At 47.0% G+C, this 21,776-nt stretch overlaps 1 protein-coding gene across 1 annotated transcript in view; it reads left to right on the top strand.

Annotated features, from left to right (window-relative positions):
• The first annotated feature begins 15,217 nt into the window (after window positions 1-15,217).
• Window positions 15,218-21,776, top strand: part of LOC120838684 (solute carrier family 41 member 3-like) — a 37,402-nt gene continuing 30,843 nt past the window's right edge. The window contains exon 1 of the mRNA XM_040208707.3: window positions 15,218-15,284. Coding sequence (XP_040064641.3) covers window positions 15,262-15,284 — 23 coding nt within the window. The 5' untranslated portion in view covers window positions 15,218-15,261. The remainder of the gene's footprint in view (window positions 15,285-21,776) is intronic.

The raw sequence follows: 21,776 nt of genomic DNA, 5'->3' as shown, positions 1-21,776 counted from the left end.
CCTTATCGGTCGTGGAGGGAGCGGCCGTGGTTGTCACAGGAGCCTTCGATTTCTTCAACTTTGCCGCCGTCGACGGTGCCGCCGTCGATTCTGTAATCTTGACAGTGGTGAATGCTGTCGTTGCCTCCGACGTTGGTACCTGCGACGCGGTCGTACTTTTCGTTGTCCCTGAACTCAAGTCAGCAGCTTCCGTGGACGCCCTACTAGAAGTTGCTTCCTGGAAAGAGACAAATATCTATGTTCTGAAACGTGCGTACTGTACAAAGTCACCACTGGCCGTTTTAGTTATACCGTTGCCGTAAGACGAAATGTTATGCAATTTTCACACTCGCTACTCTAGCGGACGGTAATGTTGCTGCAGTGGACGTTCATCCGAAGTTGTTTGGTTTCTCAGCAGACGACAGCCGGTTCCGGCGGCTGGTTCTTGCATTTGGCGCGGTGACACGAGCGCACCCGTGACGTGCTGCCACGCGCCTCGCTCTGACATTCTTACGGGGTCGCAGGAGCCGTAGCCTCCACAGCTCGCCAAGTTATCGTCAAACGGAGTGTGGACTAAGTTGTCTGCTGGTGAAAGTAGCTTTGCCAGCATCATATATAATGCATAAAACAGAGTATACTTTGAGAAACAAATAAAGCCGTTCAGCCTTTCCACTGAATGTGCTTGTTAATTAGTAAAACCTGGTTTCGTGGGCTTATTACATTTCAGCATGTAGGAACCCTTCGAGCGGCCGCTCCCTCGAGCCCCGTTTCCCCTGCTTTTCCTTGCTCCCTCGGCCGTTCTTCCTGGGCCCCCTTCCCCGCTCTCCCGGATTCTCGACGAGTGAGCGTTATCACCTTGCGCGTCACCCCCTTTCGGGGATCGCGGAGGTGGCACGTGGACAGGTCGTAGGGGTGCAGGTGATTGGCCAGGGGTGAAATTATAAGCTCCTTGCACTGACGTCATATCGCATACTTTTGAACACCAAGTAAAAGGAGGAGAGGGAAGCTGCTTTTGAAAGAATTTTGATTGGCAGGTGAATTTTCTATAATATTCTGGGAGGAGAACAGCGACGCCTGTGCAAATCCGGGAAGCACAAAAGAGACTCCTAATAAGAGGGGAGCTCCTTCTACTCCTTTGCTCTGGAGGGCATCGGAAATGACGGCATGTGCAAGCCACGTACAAAAAGGGGAGGCGGGACAAAGAGGGGGCTCTCTCGGACGGCGTACGAAAATGTCAGATATGGCCCTGACATATTTTATATACCGCCAGATATGATAATATAAGCAGTCAAATAGGGCTGTATTTCGCCAGATATGGGAGCTAATATGGCCGTATTTCGCCATATAGGGGGGCAAATACTGCCAGATCTGGCCTCATAAGTGCGTAAATACGGCCATACGCGTGCAAATGCGCCCCTGATAATGATATATGGGCCCGTTTCAGTCGTGCAAGCAACAAGTTATATGTACTCGCTAAGGCACTAGTTGAATGATCTATATTGCATGAGTCTCATGTAATTGGTTAATATCGTCAACATCCTTAAAGGATGACGAAAGTAATCCCTGGAGAAGGGGACAAGAGGGACAAAGGACAAACATAAATCTCCAAACACAGCTAGGTGACTGGTGAGCGACCGAAAAAATCCGCCTGGTCCGGGTATCGAACCCGGGACCTCTCCATTACAACTGGAGCGCTCTACCAACTGAGCTAACCAGGGGTTAGACGTCAGTAGAGCAAACGGGTTTTATCAGCTGCCACCAGTCGAACACCAACAAGGGTGAAGCTTGCAATTTAAGGTTAGGTTTTTCGGTCGCTCACCAGTCACCTAGCTGTGTTTGGAGATTTATGTTTGTCCTTTGTCCCTCTTGTTCCCCTTCTCCAGGGATTACTTTCGTCATTCTTGTCCAGCTCGCTTGCGCCTTTGCATTTAATTGCATTATAATTACATCCTTAAAGGAAGTTATTCCAGGTATTTGGACCAATTAATTAATTGCGCCATTTGAAGATTGAAAGACAAATGAAATTTTGTTGTATGTTTGATGTGTGACACTAGGACGAAATGCGATCGGAACGCGAGTTAATCAAATAATGGATTTTAGTCGCAGCTCTTAGACACCCGTTTCCGAGTTAAGCGGTTTTGGCGTCGCCATCGCCGTAATCGCCCCGCTAAATTTAGCGAGAAATTGAATTGGTACGTACATCACGTGACGTCAATTTTCCGCGAAATCTGGGAGTGAAACAAATTTTTCTCATGTTTCCCCGCTATATTGAGCGGGTAAACGCGAACCGTTAGCTTACTCAAGATGCAAGACGCTACTTCGCCGTCCCGAATCCTTTTCCCTTCGAACGGAAGCCGTTGCGCCCGGAGTACAATACGCAGCTCTTTCAAAACCGTTTGCGCAGCATCGCATCCCTTCGGTTGCGAGCGTCGGCGATTCATCCTGTGTTGAAAGTCGGAAGATGTGCTGTCCATGGTGTCTTTTATGTCTAACTCGTTTGTAAAAAACTTTGAAAGCGTGTACACATGACTTTAAATTTATTGGTAAAAATATATATATACATATTTATTTATCTATTTATTCGTCGACATCATCCACAAAAAAATAGTCGCGTTTATTTTTTTATTTAAAATTATAACGTAGGTTATACAGAGTAAAACATAGTATCTTGAAACTCGCATCGTTTTGAGTTCAAAAGCTGGACCTAATAGAACTGTACTGTATGTTCACTCGGTATTGACAGCAGGGTAGATTCTACGCGTGTTTTAGGCCAATCGTGTCTCCGGTTAGGGTCACGTGACTACAGTCAAAAGGTGACAAAGCAGGACATCGCACCTGCCTGGCGCCCAAGGCCACAGATAGCATTCACAGCACTGTCAACCTTCGTGACAAGTGACACATCCCCTTGTTGTGGCCCCATAAGATAAGCCTTTTGTTCTTTAAACCCCGTTTTGGCCTCTCCTTCGATCCTTTTCTCTCTCTCCCTAAGCTGAAAGCGTTGTAAAAGGTGAGCGGTCACGTGGTTTGACGGATGACGCATTAGCCGTTGCCGATCTCGTAATGCGTTTAGCCAGACCTAGTTTGGCGTGTGAATTCTCCCATTGAGGCTGCTGCATATGTCTGCTTCTGCAAGCGATTTCTTCAAAGAAGCCCAAGAAGGAAGGGTAAAAGCACAGGGGAGCCGGTTTACGTTGGAAGCCCAAGAATGTTTTGTGATGCGTTTAGTGTTCGGTTCTACAAACGACAGCTTGTGCTACATCGTGTTGAATCTTCACGGGCACCTTCTCGTTTTTGTGTTCGAGTGGTGGTTTTGCCGTGGCCGTGTCAACATCTCCATCGGATAAAACCTTTCAAGTCGCGTCTCGTCCACGTAAGTGCGCTGCAACCTACTTCGTGACAATTTATCATTTTTCCTAAGTGTATTCTTCCAGATTACCTCTAGATTTAGGCCGTGTCTATCTCCTGGCAGCCGGGAGAGTCATTGTCCAGAATGTTTCGGCATTGGTGCGATTGTGCTACTAGTAGAAATTATCGATATGCCGCCGACAAAGTTTTGACGTGTCGCCAAAAAACAACAGAAACACAGACTCTTAATTACGCGTTCCAATATTTGACGAGCGGCTTTACGAGTCGTTTGTAGAAAGATTGTTACGATTTTGCGAAATACTGGTAAACAATGCTAGGTTATCGTCATAATCTAAACCCTGAGATGAGGATAAATCAAATAACGGACAACTCTCATCGACACAAGTTTCATAGTATGATGTTTCCTAACCGGCATGCCAACATACTTTCGCTCCTTGCAAGGGTTATCGTATCGCGGACGGCACAAACCGATCCCCCGACGGTGGCGTCTCGGCGAGCTTGCACACGGAGCCGCCGCCGACCGATCGCCGTTATCGGCGTTATGTAACGATAGGCACAGGACATCTACTCCACGAATGGGCAAAAGCCGATGCAAAGGCGTGCGCGAACGTAAACAACGGTAGAAAAGTGCCGTTGCTCGACGCTATGAGATGCGTCCCGCAAACTCGGTCATCCGCGTGCGTATCACTCTCCTCCCGCTCGTACCTTCTCTAACTTGACGGACACTCTGTCTCGCGGTTCATGCCGACGAAACGGTCGTCGGGATACCGGGTAATCGCTACAGCCGAGCGCGGCATAGTTTACCATTGCTCCCGCTGTGGAGGGTCGAAGAGTCAACTACCAGCATGGTGGACACCGTTTTTTTGGGGGGAGGCACTCACTTGATCGAATGACGTTTTAGCGAACGACCACGTTTCTCCGAATGACACTTTAGCGAATAGTTGGACGCCGCGAAGCGGCGTTTTCGGGTGGGCCAAATGGGTTCACATTTTTGTAATAAGCCGCCGCAGACTGTCGCCGCGAAGCGGCGTAAAGCGCAGCGCGGCGGATGGGTTAACGCGCGCCCCGGGTATTCGCTAAAACGTCCATTCGCTCAAATGTCGCTGTTCGCTAAAATGTCATTCGCTCATGTGATATGGACCCTTTTTTTGTTTTTTTTTTTAGTTCTTGCAGATTTGTTTCAAAAGAAGCCGTGAACGCTACATTTACGCGGTTTGTGCGAGAGTAATACGCCCAGGGGGACGTTATGTAGTTTTCTAATGTTTGCGATAAGTCGGCTAATTAATTAAAATTCATTAATTAACTTTTAATTAGTGAAATTAGCCATATGGTTTCAATTAGAAACTTGCTGAGCGCGTGTGAAGCGCAGTAGTGCGCTGAAGTTACCACTCGTGGACCAGGTACAAGGCTGGGGCTAGATAACAGACGGAAAAATTGCGCGGGTACCTTGCCGAAACCGCTAGCCTTGTACCTGCTCCACGATTGGTTACTTTAGTGCGCTTCTCACGCGCTGAAAGACTTTCTGAAAATGCCTGATTTAGGGATTTTGGACGACGCCCCGCTAGGTGCTTATTGGAACCGTATGTCTATTTTCACTAATTGAAAAGTTCGTTAGTGAATTTTAATTAATTAGCCGAGTAATCGCAAAGCTTAGCGCCCACGTAATGTCCCCCTGGGCGTATAACTCACTCGCAGATACCGCATAACTGTAGCTTTCATGACTTTTTTAAAACAAATCTGCAAGAATAAGAAAAAACACCCTGATATGGGAGGCAGATATACCGCTATTTGGCAGACCCAGATATAGATATATAAAACATTGGGCAGATCTGGCTAAATAAGGCTTATATAAACTGATGTGCTTGATATCGCCAGATCTGCCAAATTTTTTATATATCCATATTTGTCTTTTTTTATATAATTCCAGATCTGCCATTTTCGTAAGGGTATATATATTATATAAGTCCAGATCTGCCATTTTCGTAAGGGTGGAGTCGCTTCCAGCACTGTACTAGCCGTGTTGCTGTATTTGAGGAGTACAGTAATATAGCTTATTCCTGCGCCACGCACGGAGTGGATATTTTTATGGTCTTATCAAACAAACACGCTGGCCGCGTATGTCCTAAAAATCAAATGCAAAAAAGTAAAAAAAAAAAGAAAATGAGGGGATTTAAGTTTTGCTGTTTCTTGCGAGCCACGTGGTCCCGAGACCGATGTCTTAAAGAAGCATCGAGATATCAAGGGGCTTTTTCGGTGTTTGCAGTACATTGTAAATAAACACTTTGTGCCACCAGCGTTACCGCCTGTTGTGCCTTGTGGTCATGAGTGTCAGAAAAATATCATACCTTGATGAAAGGACGCTGTGTGTATTTAATCAAGTAATAAATGCACTCCCGCAGATCAACAGTCTGCCGATCCCACCGGCAGCGCAGAAACCGGCTCGAGGTTATCGTAGGTCTCGGGAGACTAGTACGCCTGCACCATGTCTGCCATGAACTGGCTTGCCGAAAAACAAAGTAAACGACGACGTGAGCCATCAACGTCAGTGGAAGAAACTTCACGTCGGAACTCGAACAGGCCTTGTTTATGGCCTATGGATAATCGAAGGCAACGCCGTCCACGCAGTTTGTCCCCATACGGCTGCGGTTCAGGCTCGAATATCGAGCTCAAATAGTCGTGCATAACATATGACATACTTGGCAGGAAATACGACGCACAAATAAATCTAGAAGCGTCCCTACAACGTCAACAACGAGCGCACGGCAGACAACGCAATGGCGAAACACGAAGAGCCTGGCCGCTTCTGCCCCTTCTGCGCAGGCGCGGCTTTCCGGCCGTGTTGGTAAACAGAGCCGCGCCACGTGTCGCCATTCATCGTATGTGGTATGGTAGTTGCAGTCTAAGGTTGTAATCAGGTTACTAGAAAGGCACACACCTCAAAACTCACCACAAAAACGCGATATTCTTTTTTTCAGGAATGAAATTTGAATGGCTGTTACGTGAAATACACTGAACCAAGTCGGGCAGTACAAATGTGTCGTTTCACATAACCAGTATGAGTTAATTGCCAAAGAAGTTCCGATGCCGTCTTGCTGCAAAATGTGTCGCGCAGTGTATCTTCCAACCACACATATCGACGCTGTCCGTGTCTGGCGTGTTTTTGTGTGTCCTTTATATCCTTTTTCGTTCGCATACCAAGATAAAAATTTGAAGATTGCGCACTATCGAAACCTAGCTAATGAGCTCCCCATGAAATCGACACGGGAGTCAACAATGACTAATATGTATGTATTTTTGTTTTGTTCACTCAGCAGACTAGGTTAAACGAAAGCCAGTGTGCAAGTAACAAACTTTCTAACATCATTCGTCATTTCTAGGTCCCAGATGGGCTGTTGACATCCACAAACACACTCCAACAGATGGTGGTCATGCAGCTAATGTGAAGAATGTCAAGACAGTCCTATTTTGATCTACATTTCTAGTCCACTCATTGACGATCTTTCCTTGCTCCATCAATGCCCAATTATTCCAGCCACTGAGCGACTACTGTTTCCTGGGGGGTAGTACCATGTCAGCTGCTCTGCATGAGCCATTTGGAAACTGTTTGGACTGCTTTTTTCCTTAGTCTGTCGTGTCCATGCTAATGCTTGGGGGCTTCTCACTCCGATTCCCTCAAACCCTATCCCTGGATGAATACGACGCTACAATACTTCGCTCTCACCAAAAGGTTTATTCACTCACTTATTGCCTGGGGGGGTTTCGGGATTGGAGAACGGTCAACAGCGAGGCCTTGGGGAGGTCCGCGGCCACTGCAGCTGCTCCTAGTCCCAGCGGTGGTCGTCTACACCGCGTCATGGGGACGTCGTCGTCCAGGGTCGCCGTCCGGTCCGTTCGAGTCCGCCACTCAACCTCTTGCCCGCACTTTCCCTGCGCCATCGTCAGTCTCCCCGCCGAATTCCGCACGAGTGTCCTCGTCTCCTGTCGCCGCTGCACGCTTCTTGCTGTTCACTGTTCGAGAGAGCCGACGTCCGAGGGCGCCCTTACGAAAATGGCAGATCTGGACTTATATAAAAAAAGACAAATATGGATATATAAAAAATTGGGCAGATCTGGCCATATCAAGCACATCAGTTTATCTAAGCCTTATATAGCCAGATCTGCCCAATGTTTTATATATCCATATCTGGGTCTGCCAAATAGCGGTATATCTGCCTCCCATATCAGGGTGTTTTTTTTTATTCTTGCAGATTTGTTTTAAAAAAAGTCATGAAACCACCACTCGAACACAGAAACGAGAAGGTGCCCGTGAAGATTCAAGACGATGTAGCACAAGCTGTCGTTTGTAGAACCGAACACTAAACGCATCACAAAAAATTCTTGGGCTTCTTTGAAGAAATCGCTTGCAGAAACAGACATACGCAGCAGCCACAAAGGAAGAATTCACACGCCCAACTAGGTACGGCTAAACGCAATCCGAGATCGGCAACGGCTAATGCGTCATCCGTCAAACCACGTGACCACTCAACTTTTACAACGCTTTCAGCTTAGGGAGAGAGAGAAAAGGATCGAAGGAGAGGCCAAAACGGGGTTTAACGAACAGAAGGCTTATCTTATGGGGCCACAATAAGGGGATGTGTCACTTGTAACGAAGGTTGACATTCTAGACTGTAGTCACGTGACCCTAACCGGAGACACGATTGGCCTAAAACACGCGTAGCATCTACCCTGCTGTCAATGCCGAGTGAACATACAGTTCTATTAAGACCAGCTTTTGAACTAAAACGATGCGAGTTTCAAGGTACTATGTTTTACGCGGTATAACCTACATTATAATTTTAAATAAAAAAATAAACGCGACTATTTTTTTTGTGGATGATGTCGACGAATAAATAGATAAATAAATATGTATATATATATTTTTACCAATAAATTTAAAATCATGTGTACACAGTTTCAAATTTTTTACGAACGAGTTAGACATAAAAGACACCACGGACAGCACATCTTCCGACTTTCAACACACGATGAATCGCCGACGCTCGCAACCGAAGGGATGCGATGCTGCGCGAACGGTTTTGAAAGAGCTGCGTATTGTACTCCGGGCGCAACGGCTTCCGTTCGAAGGGAAGAGGATTCGGGACGGCGAAGTAGCGTCTTGCATCTTGAGTAAGCTAACGGTTCGCGTTTACCCGCTCAATATAGCGGGGAAACATGAGAAAAATTTGTTTCACTCCCAGATTTCGGGGAAAAATGACGTCACGTGACATACGTACCAACTCAATTTCTCGATAAATTTAGCGGGGCGGTTACGGCGATGGCGACGCCAAAGCCGCTTAACTCGGAAACGGGTGTCTAAGAGCTGCGACTAAAATCCATTATTTGATTAACTCGCGTTTCGATCGCACTTCGTCATATTATCACACATCAAACATACAACCAAATTTCATTTGTCTTTCAATCTTCAAATGGCGCAATTGATTAATTGGTCCAAATAGCTGGAATAACTTCTCTTTAAGGATGTTGACAATAGTTAACCAATTACATGAGACTCATGCAATATAGATCAATCAACTAGTGTCTTAGCGAGTACATATAACTTGTTGCTTGCACTACTGAAACGGGCCCATATATGATTATCAGGGGCACATTTGCACGCGTATGGCCGTATTTACGCACTTATACGGCCAGATCTGGCAGTATTTGCCCGCCTATATGGCGAAATACGGCCGTATTAGCTCCCATATCTGGCGAAGTACAGCCGTATTTGACTGCTTATATTATCATATCTGGCCGTATATAAAATATATCAGGGCCATATATGACATTTTCGTACAAGTATATATATATATATATATGGTTATATAAAAAAATTGGCCATATCTGGCCATATCAAGCACATCAGTTTATATAAGCCTTATCTAGCCAGATCTGCCCAATTTTTTATATATTCATATCTGGGTCTGCCAAATAGGGGTATATCTGCCTCCCATATCAGGGCAGATAAGCCCCAATCAAATAAATCAACCTTCATATACGGGGTGTTGTTTTTTATTCTTGCAGATTTGTTTAAAAAAAAGTCATGAAAGCTACACTTATGCGGTTTGTGGGGGTCAGTTTTACGCCCAGGGGGACATTATGTGGGTGGCTAATTTTTGCGATAAGTCGGCCACTTATTGTAATTCCCTACTTAACTTTTCAATTAGTGAAAATAGACATATGGTTCCTATAAGAAACTTGCTGAGCGTCGTTCAAAATCCCTAAATCAGTCATTTTCAGAAAAACTTTCAGCGCGTGAGAAGCATAGCAGTGCACTAAAGTTACCACTCCTGGAGCAGGTACAAGGCTAGCGGTTTCAGTAAAGCGCCCGCGCAATTTTTCTGTCTCTTCTCTGGCCCCAGCCCTGTACCTGGTCCACGAGTGATAACTTCAGCGCACTACTGCACTTCACACGCGCTCAAAGTCTTTCTAAAAAGTACTGGTTTATGAGTTTCGGACGACGCTCAGCAAGTTTCTAATTGAAACCATATGTCTATTTTCACTAATTAAAAGTTAAATAATGAGTTTTAATTAATTAGCCGACTTATCGCAAAGATTAGCAAACTACATAGTGTCCCCCTGGCCGTATGTATAACTCACTCGCACAAACCGCATAAGCGTAGCTTTCGTGGCTTCTTTTAAAACAAATCTGCAAGAATAAAAAAAAACGGTATTCATGCCTTGAAGTTGCACGTACGTCCCATCATGACGTCGAACACAGGTATCCACCATGCTGGTGGTTGACTCTTCGACCCTTCACAGCCAGAGCAATGATAAACTGTGCCGCGCTCCGCTGTAGCAGTTACCCGGTATCCAGACGATCGTTTCGTCGGCATGAACCACGAGACAGACTGTCCGTCAAGTTAGAGAAAGTACGAGCAGCAGGAGAGAAATACGTCCGCTGGATGACCGAGTTTCCGGCACGCATCTCATAGCGGCGAGCAACTGCACTTTTCTACCGTTGCTTACGTTCGCGCACGCCTTTGCATCGGCTTTTGCCCATTCGTGGTGTAGATACCCTTTGCCTTTCGTTACATAACGCCGTTTCTTCGCTTCGAGCGCACCTTTGGGGCTCCCGGCCGAGTACGGGCAATTGTCGCGTCGCGAGCCCGGCCAGACGGCGATCGGTCGGCGGCGGCCCCCGTGTGCATGCAAGCTCCCCGAGACGCCGCCGTCAGGGGATCGGTTTGTGCCGTCCGCGAAATGGTAACCTTTGCCAGTAGCGAAAGTATGTAGGCAAGCCGGTTAGGAAACATCATAATATAAAGCCTGAGTGAATGAGAGTTGTCCGTTATTTGATTTATCCTTATCTCAGGGTTTAGATTATGACGGTAACCTAGCGTTGTTTACCAGTATTTCTCAAAATCGTAACAATCTTACCACAAGCGACTCGTAAAGCCGCTCGCCAAATTTTAGAACGCGTAATTAAGAGTCTTTGTTGTTGCTTTTTGGCGACACGTCAAAACTTTGTCGGCGGCATATCGAAACTTTCTGCTTGTAGTGCAATCGCACCAATGCCGAAACATTGTGCACAATTATTCTCCCGGCTGCCAGGAGATTGACACGGCCTAATTCTAGAGGTAATCTGGAGGAATACCTTTAGGAAAACGATCAATTGTCGCGAAGTAAGTGGCAGCGCACTTACGTTGACGAGATGGGACTTGAAAGGTGTAATCCGAGATAGATGTCGACACGGCCACGCAAAACCACCACTCAAACACAAAAGCGGAAAGGAACGTGTCCGTGGAGATTCAACACGATGTAGCAGAAGCTGTCATTTGTAGAACCGAACACTAAACGCATCACAAAAAATTATTGGGCTTCTTTGAAGAGATCGCTTGCAGAAGCAGACATCCGCACCAACCACGCATTGCAATTCACACGCCAAACTAGGTCCGGCTAAACGCATTCCGAGATTGCCAACGGCTAATGTGTCATCCTTCAAACCACGTGACCACGTTCCTTCTACCACGCTTTCAGCTTAGGGAGAGAAAAAAAAGAGGGAAGGAAAGGCCAAAACGGGCGTGCATGAACAAAAGGCTTATCTTATGGAGCATCACCAAGCGGATTTATCACTTGTACCCAAGGTTGACAGCGCAGCGAATGCTATGTGTGGCCCTGGGCTCCAGGCAGGTGCCATGTCCTGCTTTATCACCAGCTTCTAGACTGTAGTCACGTGACCCTAACCGGAGACACGATTGGCCTAAAGCATGCCTAGCGTCTACCCTGCTGCCAATACTGAGTGAACATACAGATCTATGAAGTCCAGCTTTTGAACTTCCAAAGAAGCTGTCCAGCTCGAAAGTGACAGAAAACGATGCGAGTTTGAAGGTACTATGTTTTACGCTGTATAACTCACATTATAATTTTAAATGAAAAAATATATGCGACTATTGTTGTGCACGATGTCCACAAATAAATAAATAAATAAATATGTATATATACTTTTTACTAATAAATTTAAAATTATGTCTACACTGTTAAATTCGCGTTTTTAAATTTTATTTTTTTTTTACGAAAGAGTTACACATAAAAGATACCACGGACAGCACATCTTCCGACTTTCAACACACGATGAATCACCAACGCTCGCAAACGAACGGATGCGATGCTTCGCGAACGGTTTTTTAAACATGCTGCGTATTGTACTTCGGGAGCGACGGCTTCGCAGCCGTTCAAAGGGAAAAGGATCCGGGACGACGAAGTAGCGTCTTGCATCATCAGTAAGCTAACGGTTCGTGTTTACCCGCTCAATTTAGCGGTGAGACATGAACAAAACTAGTTTCACTGCTATATTTAGCGGAAAAATTGACGTCACGTGACATACGTACCAATTCAATTTCTCGCTAAATTTGGCGGGGCGATTACACCGATGGCGACGCCGACACCGCTTAACTCGGAAACGGGTGCCTAAGAGCTGCAATCTAAAATCCATTATTTGAATAACTTGCTTTCCGATCGCACTTCGTCATATTGTCACACATCAAACATACAACCAAATTTCATTTGTCTTTCAATCTTCAAAATGCGCTATTGATTAATTGGTCCAAATACCTGGAATAACTTCACTTTAAGGATGTTAAGAATAGTTAACCCATTACATGAGACTCGTGCAATATAGATCAATCAACTAGTGTCTTGGCGAGTACATATGACTTTGCTTGCACGACCGAAACGGGCCCTTATATCATTATCAGGGGCTATATTTGCACGCGTATATGGCGATATATGGCCCTATTTACGTATTTATATGGCCACATCTGGCAGTATTTGCCCACTTACATGGCGAAATATGGCCGTATTTGCTCCCAAATATGGTGGAATATGTCCATATTTGACTGCTTATATTATCATATATGGCCGTATATAAAATATATCAGGGCCATATCTGACATTTTCGTACGGGCATGCACAGCGGCAAGAACAGATCCTCTGACACAGTGCAAACTCTGCGGCGCAGCACTAGGGACTGAATAGAGACCATGTCACGAAACCTGTCTTAAAACACACAAGTTCACGCTTGCTTTACGAATCTCGATATTTCTTATCATATTCAATTAAATTTTTGACTGGTTCGCCTGCCCTTTTCCACCCTTCGTATACTCATTCTCGTGTTTCCTCTTAAGATGGCGAATAAAGTTCGATGATATACGCCGACTGCACCGTGTATAGTTTCGTTGCACAACTTTCAGCGTGTAGCTTGTTTATTTTCTTTGCGACTAATGTAGAAAAATGTATTCTACGATGCCATGACTCGATCTGTATTTATCTTGTCTTCTCTTACGAATTGTGATGTTCCTCTTCGCGCTGATTGAGTGGCGGTTTCAGGCAGCAGACGGTAACAACTGATTCATTCTTCTATCTCGGTGTCGGTTGACACAAGATACAATAAACGGGGTAATACCGCACTGGCCGAATTGACATTCCCCGTGTTTCCTCAACAACACCGTCCAACTGACTTCTCACCGCCTCAGACAGGGTCCAGGCCAAGGAGCACGAATGCAGACCGGACAGCCGAGACGCGCGGAAGCCAGAACCTCAGTGGCAGCTAACTCCCAGCTCTCCTTCTCAGTTGCCCTCACAGCAACGGTCGTGTCTCGTCTGGCGTGGGACGGTCTTTCTGCAGGTCTAGTCAGTTTGGTCACATCAAGAGCGGTGACGATAGTTTAGTTCACCTTACGATGGACCTCAACAGACAGCACGAGAGTCATCGAAACCAATCCAGTGCCTTCTAAGTGTCACGTGACACTGCAGTGCCGCTCACGGTGCTGGATTACCTAGGGTGACTCGCAGCGTCCGCAGCAGTCCATCGCAAGGTGAAACGAAGTATGCAGAGGCTAAAGTCAAAGGAAATGAGCGGGAATCCGCTAGCTTGCTTGTAACCCAAATCCACTAAAACATATAACACAGAAAACAAGCATCGGAACAAAGACCAAGTAAAAGACGGACTTACACTACAAATGCAGTATAAAAAAAACAAGCCTCGGAGTAACGCGCAAGAGGAGAAGAGGGAAGTGAATCTCGCTTTGGTTTTAATGCCGCAGCAAACCCACATTTCGCACTTCAAAGGAGTGTGCACGAATGAACGTGGAAGGCAGCAGGGTTGGCTGCCTGCTAAACAACGCTCCTCGAACTATAAGAAAACAATACCTGATCATCTTTCGGCGGCGCCAGAGTCAACGAGTTATCAGAGCTCTGCGAGTTATGAATCGCTTTCGCTCCCAGACCTCAGCCTGTGCACGCGCGTGCATTCTACAAACCGTCGCAACAACAACAAAAGAAGCATGACAAGAAGTACGTTGAGGAGTTGTGCATGGCGGTTTCTTTCTTTGCCGCTCTTTTTTCTTTTGCTTGGTGCTTGGTTTCTTGTTTCGCTCTCGTGCAACGCCAGTGAAGCCCGACGCCTGCGCGTCCGTCAAAGGCGCCACGTTACCCCCCTTTCCCCCTTTGCTCTTTGATTTGACGCTTGTGTTTTGTATTTCATTTTTTTTTTTTTGCGTATAAGTCTGTTAGGGCTCCACGCGGGCTAGCAGTTTCCCGCTCATTTTATTTCTGAGCCACTGACTCGCTGACTGGCTCGGTTTAGCTGACCGTAAACAGTAAAAAAAAAAAAAGAAGAACCGTGCCCATTCCATTCCCATTCCATTCCGGGCAAGAGGCGCCTAATTCCATTCCCTTTTTTTTACCCTGAACGTTGCCGCCATCCACTCCCATTCCATTCCGAGGTCGTGAAAATGCGGAATGATTCCGGGAATCATTCCAACTCGGAGTGGCAACTCCGCAACACTGGTAGTGACCGGCGCGACCGGCGTTTCAATCGCGAGGCTATGCAAGCGCCTTCTTTTTGATGCTCTTCGTCGTCTTTATCTTGGAATCTTCAAAATGCCTCGATCAGACGGCGGAGGAATCCTAAGGGGCGCAAAATGTCTCGACCTTGTGAGCTCGGCAAATTTTAACACGGCTAGAATAAACAAAAGACTCGTGGTCGCCGCTACAGCACGACCGCCCATGCCGACGCCGATGTTTGTTTACTCCCGGCCTCCCCCCGACATGTGCGAGGGCGGAGGTTAGTCGGAATCGTCACCAACCTCCTCCCCGCCTTCGCGCCTCCTTTCCCACGCACAGAAGACGAAAGTGAGCCCACTTGCGAGGCGTATCCTATCACATCCTGGGTTGCGGAGTTGCCACTCCGGAATCGGAAGGATTCTGGAATCATTCCGCTTTTTCGTGTCCCCGGAACGGAATGGGATGGAATGCCTGCAGACTGGGAAAAATGGAATAGGAATTGAATTGCATACCTCTTACCGGAAAGGAGTGGCAATGGAATGGGCTCGGACCTTATGGGAGCTGAGTCGGTTATCATCTAGGACCTACGGGCTGATGGCGCAATTCACTAGCGCATGGTAAGTGGCTATTGAAACAGCATCATTGCGCTGGAGGTGGCTGACGGCTTGATTGTCTCACTGACATATGCTCATTCAAGGATGAAAATGGCGCGAGCTGAGTGAAGCTACCAAAACTAAATAGTTATAGACAGACAAGGTGTTGTTCCTGGCGCCGCGAGACGCGACAAAGCTGCTGATGTAATCCTGCGCTTTCAGCATGTAGCTTTTAACCAGGGTGTCGAACCGAACCCGAACTGAAAGCCGGAGACAAACCGTTATTTTTAGCTGAACCGGAAAAAAAACTGTAACCCAAATCAAACATTTGATATCGAACCCGAACCGGAACAGAACCGTAATTTCATGTGGAAATTACCGGTTCATTGGAAATGGTTGGGCGCAATAAATTATGACCCGCGCCTTCTTGCGGGTGGTGGCGCTAAGCCAATTAAATATTCGTGACGGTGGCATCGGTGGCTCCGTTTTGATTAAACAAACGTCAGCGACGACACGAAGGCAGCTGACGAATAATGCAACAAAGCGCTATATTTGACGTCCATGTGCAGCACGAATTGACTTTCAGAAAGCGTACACTTCTCTACTTTGGTTTCACGTTATCATAGATTGCAAAAGACGCTACGAGCCACCGGAGCCAATCCGTAGCTCGGAGGGCGTCACGTGTCCTTCCGGTTTGGCGGAGCGACGTGGAGAGCGCGAAGTAAGGAGACAAGCTATAGCCTTTAAACTATGGATTGACTCGCGTAGGGTGGCGTCCATCGCAGTGAAACGGAGCAGGCGTATGCCGAAATACTAAAGAGCTATTCTTTGTGTGCGGGCGTGTGTTTTCTTTTCTTGCTGCTGAGTGATATTGCTCGAGGAAAGAGAAAGCGAACATGAACATCAAAATAAAAACGAAACGTTGACGGCTGTCGGCGCTTTTGTTCCGCTGTGGCGAGATCTAGACTCGTCTAGAGTCACTAAATAAGCTACGCTTTCAGAGTACCGCATTTCTTTTCATTGGCATTTTGCCGACAATACAGTCGATCTATTCAGCAATATTCTGGTTCGCTGCGGCATCATTGGACGGCGGCAGTCACGCGAGTCGCTAAAATCATCATCGCGTTTTTTTTTTAACGCCACCATCTTGGGTCCAGCGATCCTTTGCCTGCTGCTGTTTTACTGTTTACTGCGCGCGCACGCTGAAGTCCGTCGCTCAGCATGCACTTTTTCCTTCTTACGTCGAGATACGAACAACGCGACCTTGATTCGCTGGCACAGTTGCGGCTACGGCAGCTGGCGCAGGCGACGACTACAGTTCGGCTTGGCTCAGCTACAGTCACTCCTCCATCGGTGTGTGAACCCAAGATGGCGGCGCCTGACGCGCTTCAGACGCCTAGTTCAGGAGTTTCGGTACTCTGAAAGCGTAGCTTTATTTAGTGACTCTAGACCACGGTGGAAGAAATACATTTAGGTGGTGACTCTGGCCGCTCTTCTCGTGGGGAGCGAGCGACCAGATCGTATTCGGAACTAGCCTCGAACAAGGAGTATACTCTGTTTCACCTTATGATGTACCGCAGGAAAGGCTACAAGCGCGAGCTCCTTGCTCTGGGGCACATCCCGGCGGCACAAGCTCTCGTGACTTAAGAGCAGCTGCCAACGCTTTAAGCTCGCGCTTCTAGCCTTCGCTGCGGTACAACATAGGGTGAAACGAAGTGCAGTTGTTCCGTGTCGCCGCGGAGGGCGCTGAGGTGTGAGCACTGTTAGGGTGCCTACATGTCTGTCTGTCTCAGGGTGAAGACATCCATTGTTGCCCTGAATCTGCCAGCGCGTGACTCTCTCGCGCACTCGGTGCGTGACTTGGGCGGTAAAAGGGCGTCTATGCATTAGCCAAAGCTACGCGCTCGAGCTGAGTGACAGCAGATTGCGCGCGCTCCAAAATGCATAAAAGAACGATTGGGTGGAAATATGGCAGAGATGTCACCACTCAAGCAAAAGCGCGCGTGTGTATGAAGGCACTCTAAGCACTGTGGGTATGAGGTCTCTCATCGGCGGCCACGGAGTCAGGGGCGTAGCTGGCTCGCCTTTTTCGCGGTGTGGTGGTGGTGTCCGGTCAGTGGCTGGCCTCATGTTTTGCTTTGGTGCTGCGTCAATCACCGGTGCCACCATCGCGCACGAAGATGAGCATTAACCCGAAGAAGAAGTTATGCGATAAGGATGGGAAAGACGTGCTCCGACCCCAACGGCAATTCGGGGTACCGGAACTGCGCAGAGCGAGCGTCCTTGTTTAAACCTCCATCGAATGACGCTCGCCTGGAGCAGAGGCGTCGTGCAATCCCGAGGGCCGATCGCAAGTTACTACCTAGTCTCCTCATCTCGTTGACCAAGTGGAGACCGAGCTTGACAGTTTAATTTCTGTCGAAGACTGGGAATGCGAAGATGTCTGGACAGAAAAGGCTCATGAAACCAAGGCTGTGGATTGCATGCTATATTATATAACTAGGTTTTTGAGCGTAAAAATAAAAAAAAAGCTACACGCTGCCCTGCATGCCGATCCGCTTTCAGCATCGACAAGGACACTTCTACTGAAGCAGCACTGACAAGCCTGAAGAACAGAGGAGGCCTTACACACCCCAACAAGAACCTTTTCCAGCTACTGAAGAAAGCGGAAGAGTTCTTCGTGCAAAACAAAAACCACAAGACTGTCTACTGGGACACAATCGACAGTGTTCTTGACACAGGCACAATAACGTTTCCATGCGCTGAACACAAAGAAGAAACGATTGCCCAGTTGCTCCACTACTACTTCAGCATGCGAATGCGACAACACTGTAAGCATATTACGATGAGTAGGAAAAAAACAAGCTCAAGAGATAAAGAAATCAGCAAAGCAGCGCTCGTCTTAGTTTAAGGGCATGGGCGAGAAACACAGGATGTAGGAGATGGCGTTCATTAGTAGTATGCAGTGAATTCAGATTTTATGTACATTTTAAAGCCAAAATATTTGTCAGGTATATTTTACCTGTAAGACGGGGTGACACCATATTGTGCGAGTATAGATGAAAAGTGATTTATGTATTATAACCACTACTATTGTTTGACTTTCAGTCACTGTGTCATCATGTCAGTCAGTATGTCATCATCCTGTGTCATTGTTTCAGGCACTATGTCATCATAAATGGGAATTTTTTCTGCTCACAAGATTTGTAGGTTCCACAGTACAAGTTGTCATTGTATATATAAACCATTTGTAATGCTAAAACCTTTATGCGCATGTAAAGATTTCCCTCCCTTCTACGCTTATGGCCAAGAGGTCAACGCGTCAAGAGATCCAACGTGTCAAGGGATCCAATAGTCACGTGACAGCCGAGTCAAGAGGTCCAGCGCGCCAAGAGATCCAATATGGGTCAAGAGGTCCAACGAGTCAAGAGGTCCAACGCGTCAAGAGATCCTAATTGGGTCAAGAGGTCCAACGAGTCTGGAGATCCAACGTTGGATCTCTCGACTTTGGACCTTTTGACTCGCTATGCGATCGATTCCGAGGGTGGTGGGGGGGGGGGGGGGGGTAAATAATATTAAAGCAAAACGCTACCAATCGCGCAATATTGGAGAGCTTATGTAGACCGTCTGATAGCCCCCCTAACGGTACCCGATAAGCAAACGATGCACGCGGAAAGGTGCCGGAGGAGTATGGGGTATCGTTAACCGTCTTATCGGGAAGGTCTACTAAAACTTCCTACTGGTAGCCTGAATTAAAAACATAAGCAAACAAGGAAACGGGATTTTATTTATTTATATTTCATGCTTGGGGCACTAGTGCTCCCGCTAAAAGATACTTTTAAAAGCCACGCGTTAGCGGCCGTGCCTTAATTTGCTTCTGCTGGACGCAACTTGTGAGATTGAGTATAGTTTTCGGTCGCGTTTGATTGTGCTGCCACGCCGATATCGACGCCTGCGTCACCAGTTATTATTCCCTTCTGTTCATTTTTTCAGTTATTTGCCACATCCTCTCCTGTCATTCGTGACAATATTTTAGCGGTAAGTGGTTGTCGCATTTAGATTTACAGGATGGAAAATTCTTCAGCTTACTTTCGATGAATTACTGGAACCTATGAAAATAGTCTATCAGTCTTTTTTGTCGATTATAGGATTCCGATGGATATCAATGACTGCTAGTGATTATCACTGAATGTTTCAATATTTTGGGTGCTTTTGGAAAACACGGGTTTTACATCACTGTTGATGTCAACTGGATATATACGATTAGTCACAATTTTCAGGTTTTTGAGCGTTAATTATTAAGCTGGGGCAGTGTTTGGCAACATATTCTGGGCTTGTGTTAGGTCACTGTCTACATTACACTGCATTATTAGATATACTTGTGAACCACAAACGACTTCGGGAAGAGAAGTGTCTGCATTCTAGGATATTAATTGCTTTTCGTTTTTTTTTTTTTTCGGCATTATCTTTCTAATTTTTCTATAAATTGAGGCTTTGCCCAGATACATAACACGCCACAGCGATATTGTCACGAATTAAAAAATGATTAGGCCGTGAATTAAATGGAGAAACTAAACCTCTAACGGGGGTGAACTTTTGCCCCAAAGAAAATAGAACAAGGCTAGCGTCGCAGGCGTCGACGGCGGTGAAACAGCAGGGTCGAACGCTGGGGCGAGACTGACTCCGGCTTGCCACGCGGAGCCCTTATGTAGTCGTGTGGGCTTCTGGAACAATCGGTGCAGGAGGTTCGGCGCCTTGAACGTTCTAACCTCGAATAAGCAACAGGGTTCTCGAATTTACCAGAACGCGACTTTACAGAAACAACAGAAAGGTGTATCGGCGGCCAGGCATCGAACCTCAACCTTTCGCGTGGGAGCCAAGCACGATAACTGTTACGCCACAAGCGCCCTGCTTAAGACCGGTTCAAACAGACCCGGACTGCAAACCCGGGCGCCGGAACCCGTAGTGACGTCAGCGCTCCCTCCGTACGGGCATTGACGTAAATACGGCTTCCGGCACCCGGATTGAAGAGTTGAAATTTTTTCAACTTTCTCCTGCCCGGGTCGTGACGTAGGTTTCCGTATTTTCTCCGCGGCCAATCAGCGCGGCGCGCTTCCCTCCTCCGCCCTCCTTGCCACCGGCGTTCACGTTGTTCCGCGTGCGAATGCCTCAGTCGCTCCGTGCTTGCTTGCAGGAAAAGCTCCGGCGATGAACTTCTCGCCCGTCTCCGACGTCAGGAAAGCAGCTCAGGCTGCAAAGAAGAGTGCCGCTGCGTTTGACGTACCCGAGAAAGCCTATAGACTAGTTAGCTAGTTCAGCGGTACCCCTGGATCTACGACAGGTATCGTAGCGACCACAAGGACCGGGACAAGTTAAAGAACTCGATACTGCTTTTAATAATTTATTGACACGGTTTCGGAGACAGGGGAGGTGGTTGCAACCCGATGAAACGGCATGTTCAATGAAAATATCAGTAGCGTTTAGAAAGGCCGTTTGTAGAGGCAGGCAGTGGCTGGTGCTGCAAAGAGACCGGAAAGGCAGTGGGATGTTATTAATAAGCAAATGTGCCAAGCTTCCAGCTTTGAGGGCATGCTTGTTCACTACAATTGTAATGGAGCAACTCATTTCTTCATTTTTTTTTTTTTTTTTATACACAATCTTTTACCAGCCTTGGGCACTCTGCGACCCACAAAATCTCCTCCCCCCCGAAACAAAATCCTGGCTACGTGCCTAGCTGCAACCATTGTGCGTGCAAGCTACATCTGACACTTAAAAAGTTAAAAAGGTCAACGACACTGGTACGCGCTGTAGACCAGTTTTTAGGCAGTATCGTACGACCGCTAGCCTAGGGTCTTTAACACCCGTCACGCAGTAGTGAAACACGAAGGTCTGCTGGTACGATGCTCATCCAGATCGAAACGGGCAGGGGTGGGGATTGAACCCAAGATCCCTGGGTTCTGCAGCGCGAGCTTTCGTGCAGAAAGCTTGTAAGCACACATCCTAGCTAGCACAAAGGACAAGGAAGCACAACAAGCTTCCCTCATACATGCAATCAAAAGAGCACAACACCGTGACCAGATTTTGTTTACCAAAAGAGTGTGTCGTACGAGCTGTACATGTGCATGCCATTGCTATTTTTTTATAGCACAGACGCAGTAAAATTTAACAAGCATGTGACTGTTACGAAAGCTGCTCTCGTGATCCTGCCGCGTTAAAAATGATAAAAACGTGCTTTCACTGCGGGAGCGCACGCTCCAGGTGAGTATTCCTGCGAGCGACGCGCGAGCCCATGTGGAACGCCACTCGATATATAACATGAAAATAATCCAAAATAAAAAGCAGCACACCCTACCTTGCTCGTGACATTCGGAAGCACTCAAAGAATTCCCGGCCGTCGGGGTCTTGGAACATCTGTCTCACAACACTGTAGGACTGTAGTCTCACGATGGTGGCATACTCGTCGAGCATTTTTCGAGGCTTCAGGAGCTCGCGGACGGCCTTTCGCTTCTTCTTTTT

The sequence above is a fragment of the Ixodes scapularis genome, unplaced genomic scaffold (assembly GCF_016920785.2).
Source record: "Ixodes scapularis isolate PalLabHiFi unplaced genomic scaffold, ASM1692078v2 PGA_scaffold2__306_contigs__length_199485367, whole genome shotgun sequence".
Classification (NCBI taxonomy): domain Eukaryota; kingdom Metazoa; phylum Arthropoda; class Arachnida; order Ixodida; family Ixodidae; genus Ixodes; species Ixodes scapularis.
The sequence above is the reverse complement of the archived record's forward strand: the minus strand, read 5'-3'. Positions and strand labels throughout refer to the sequence as shown.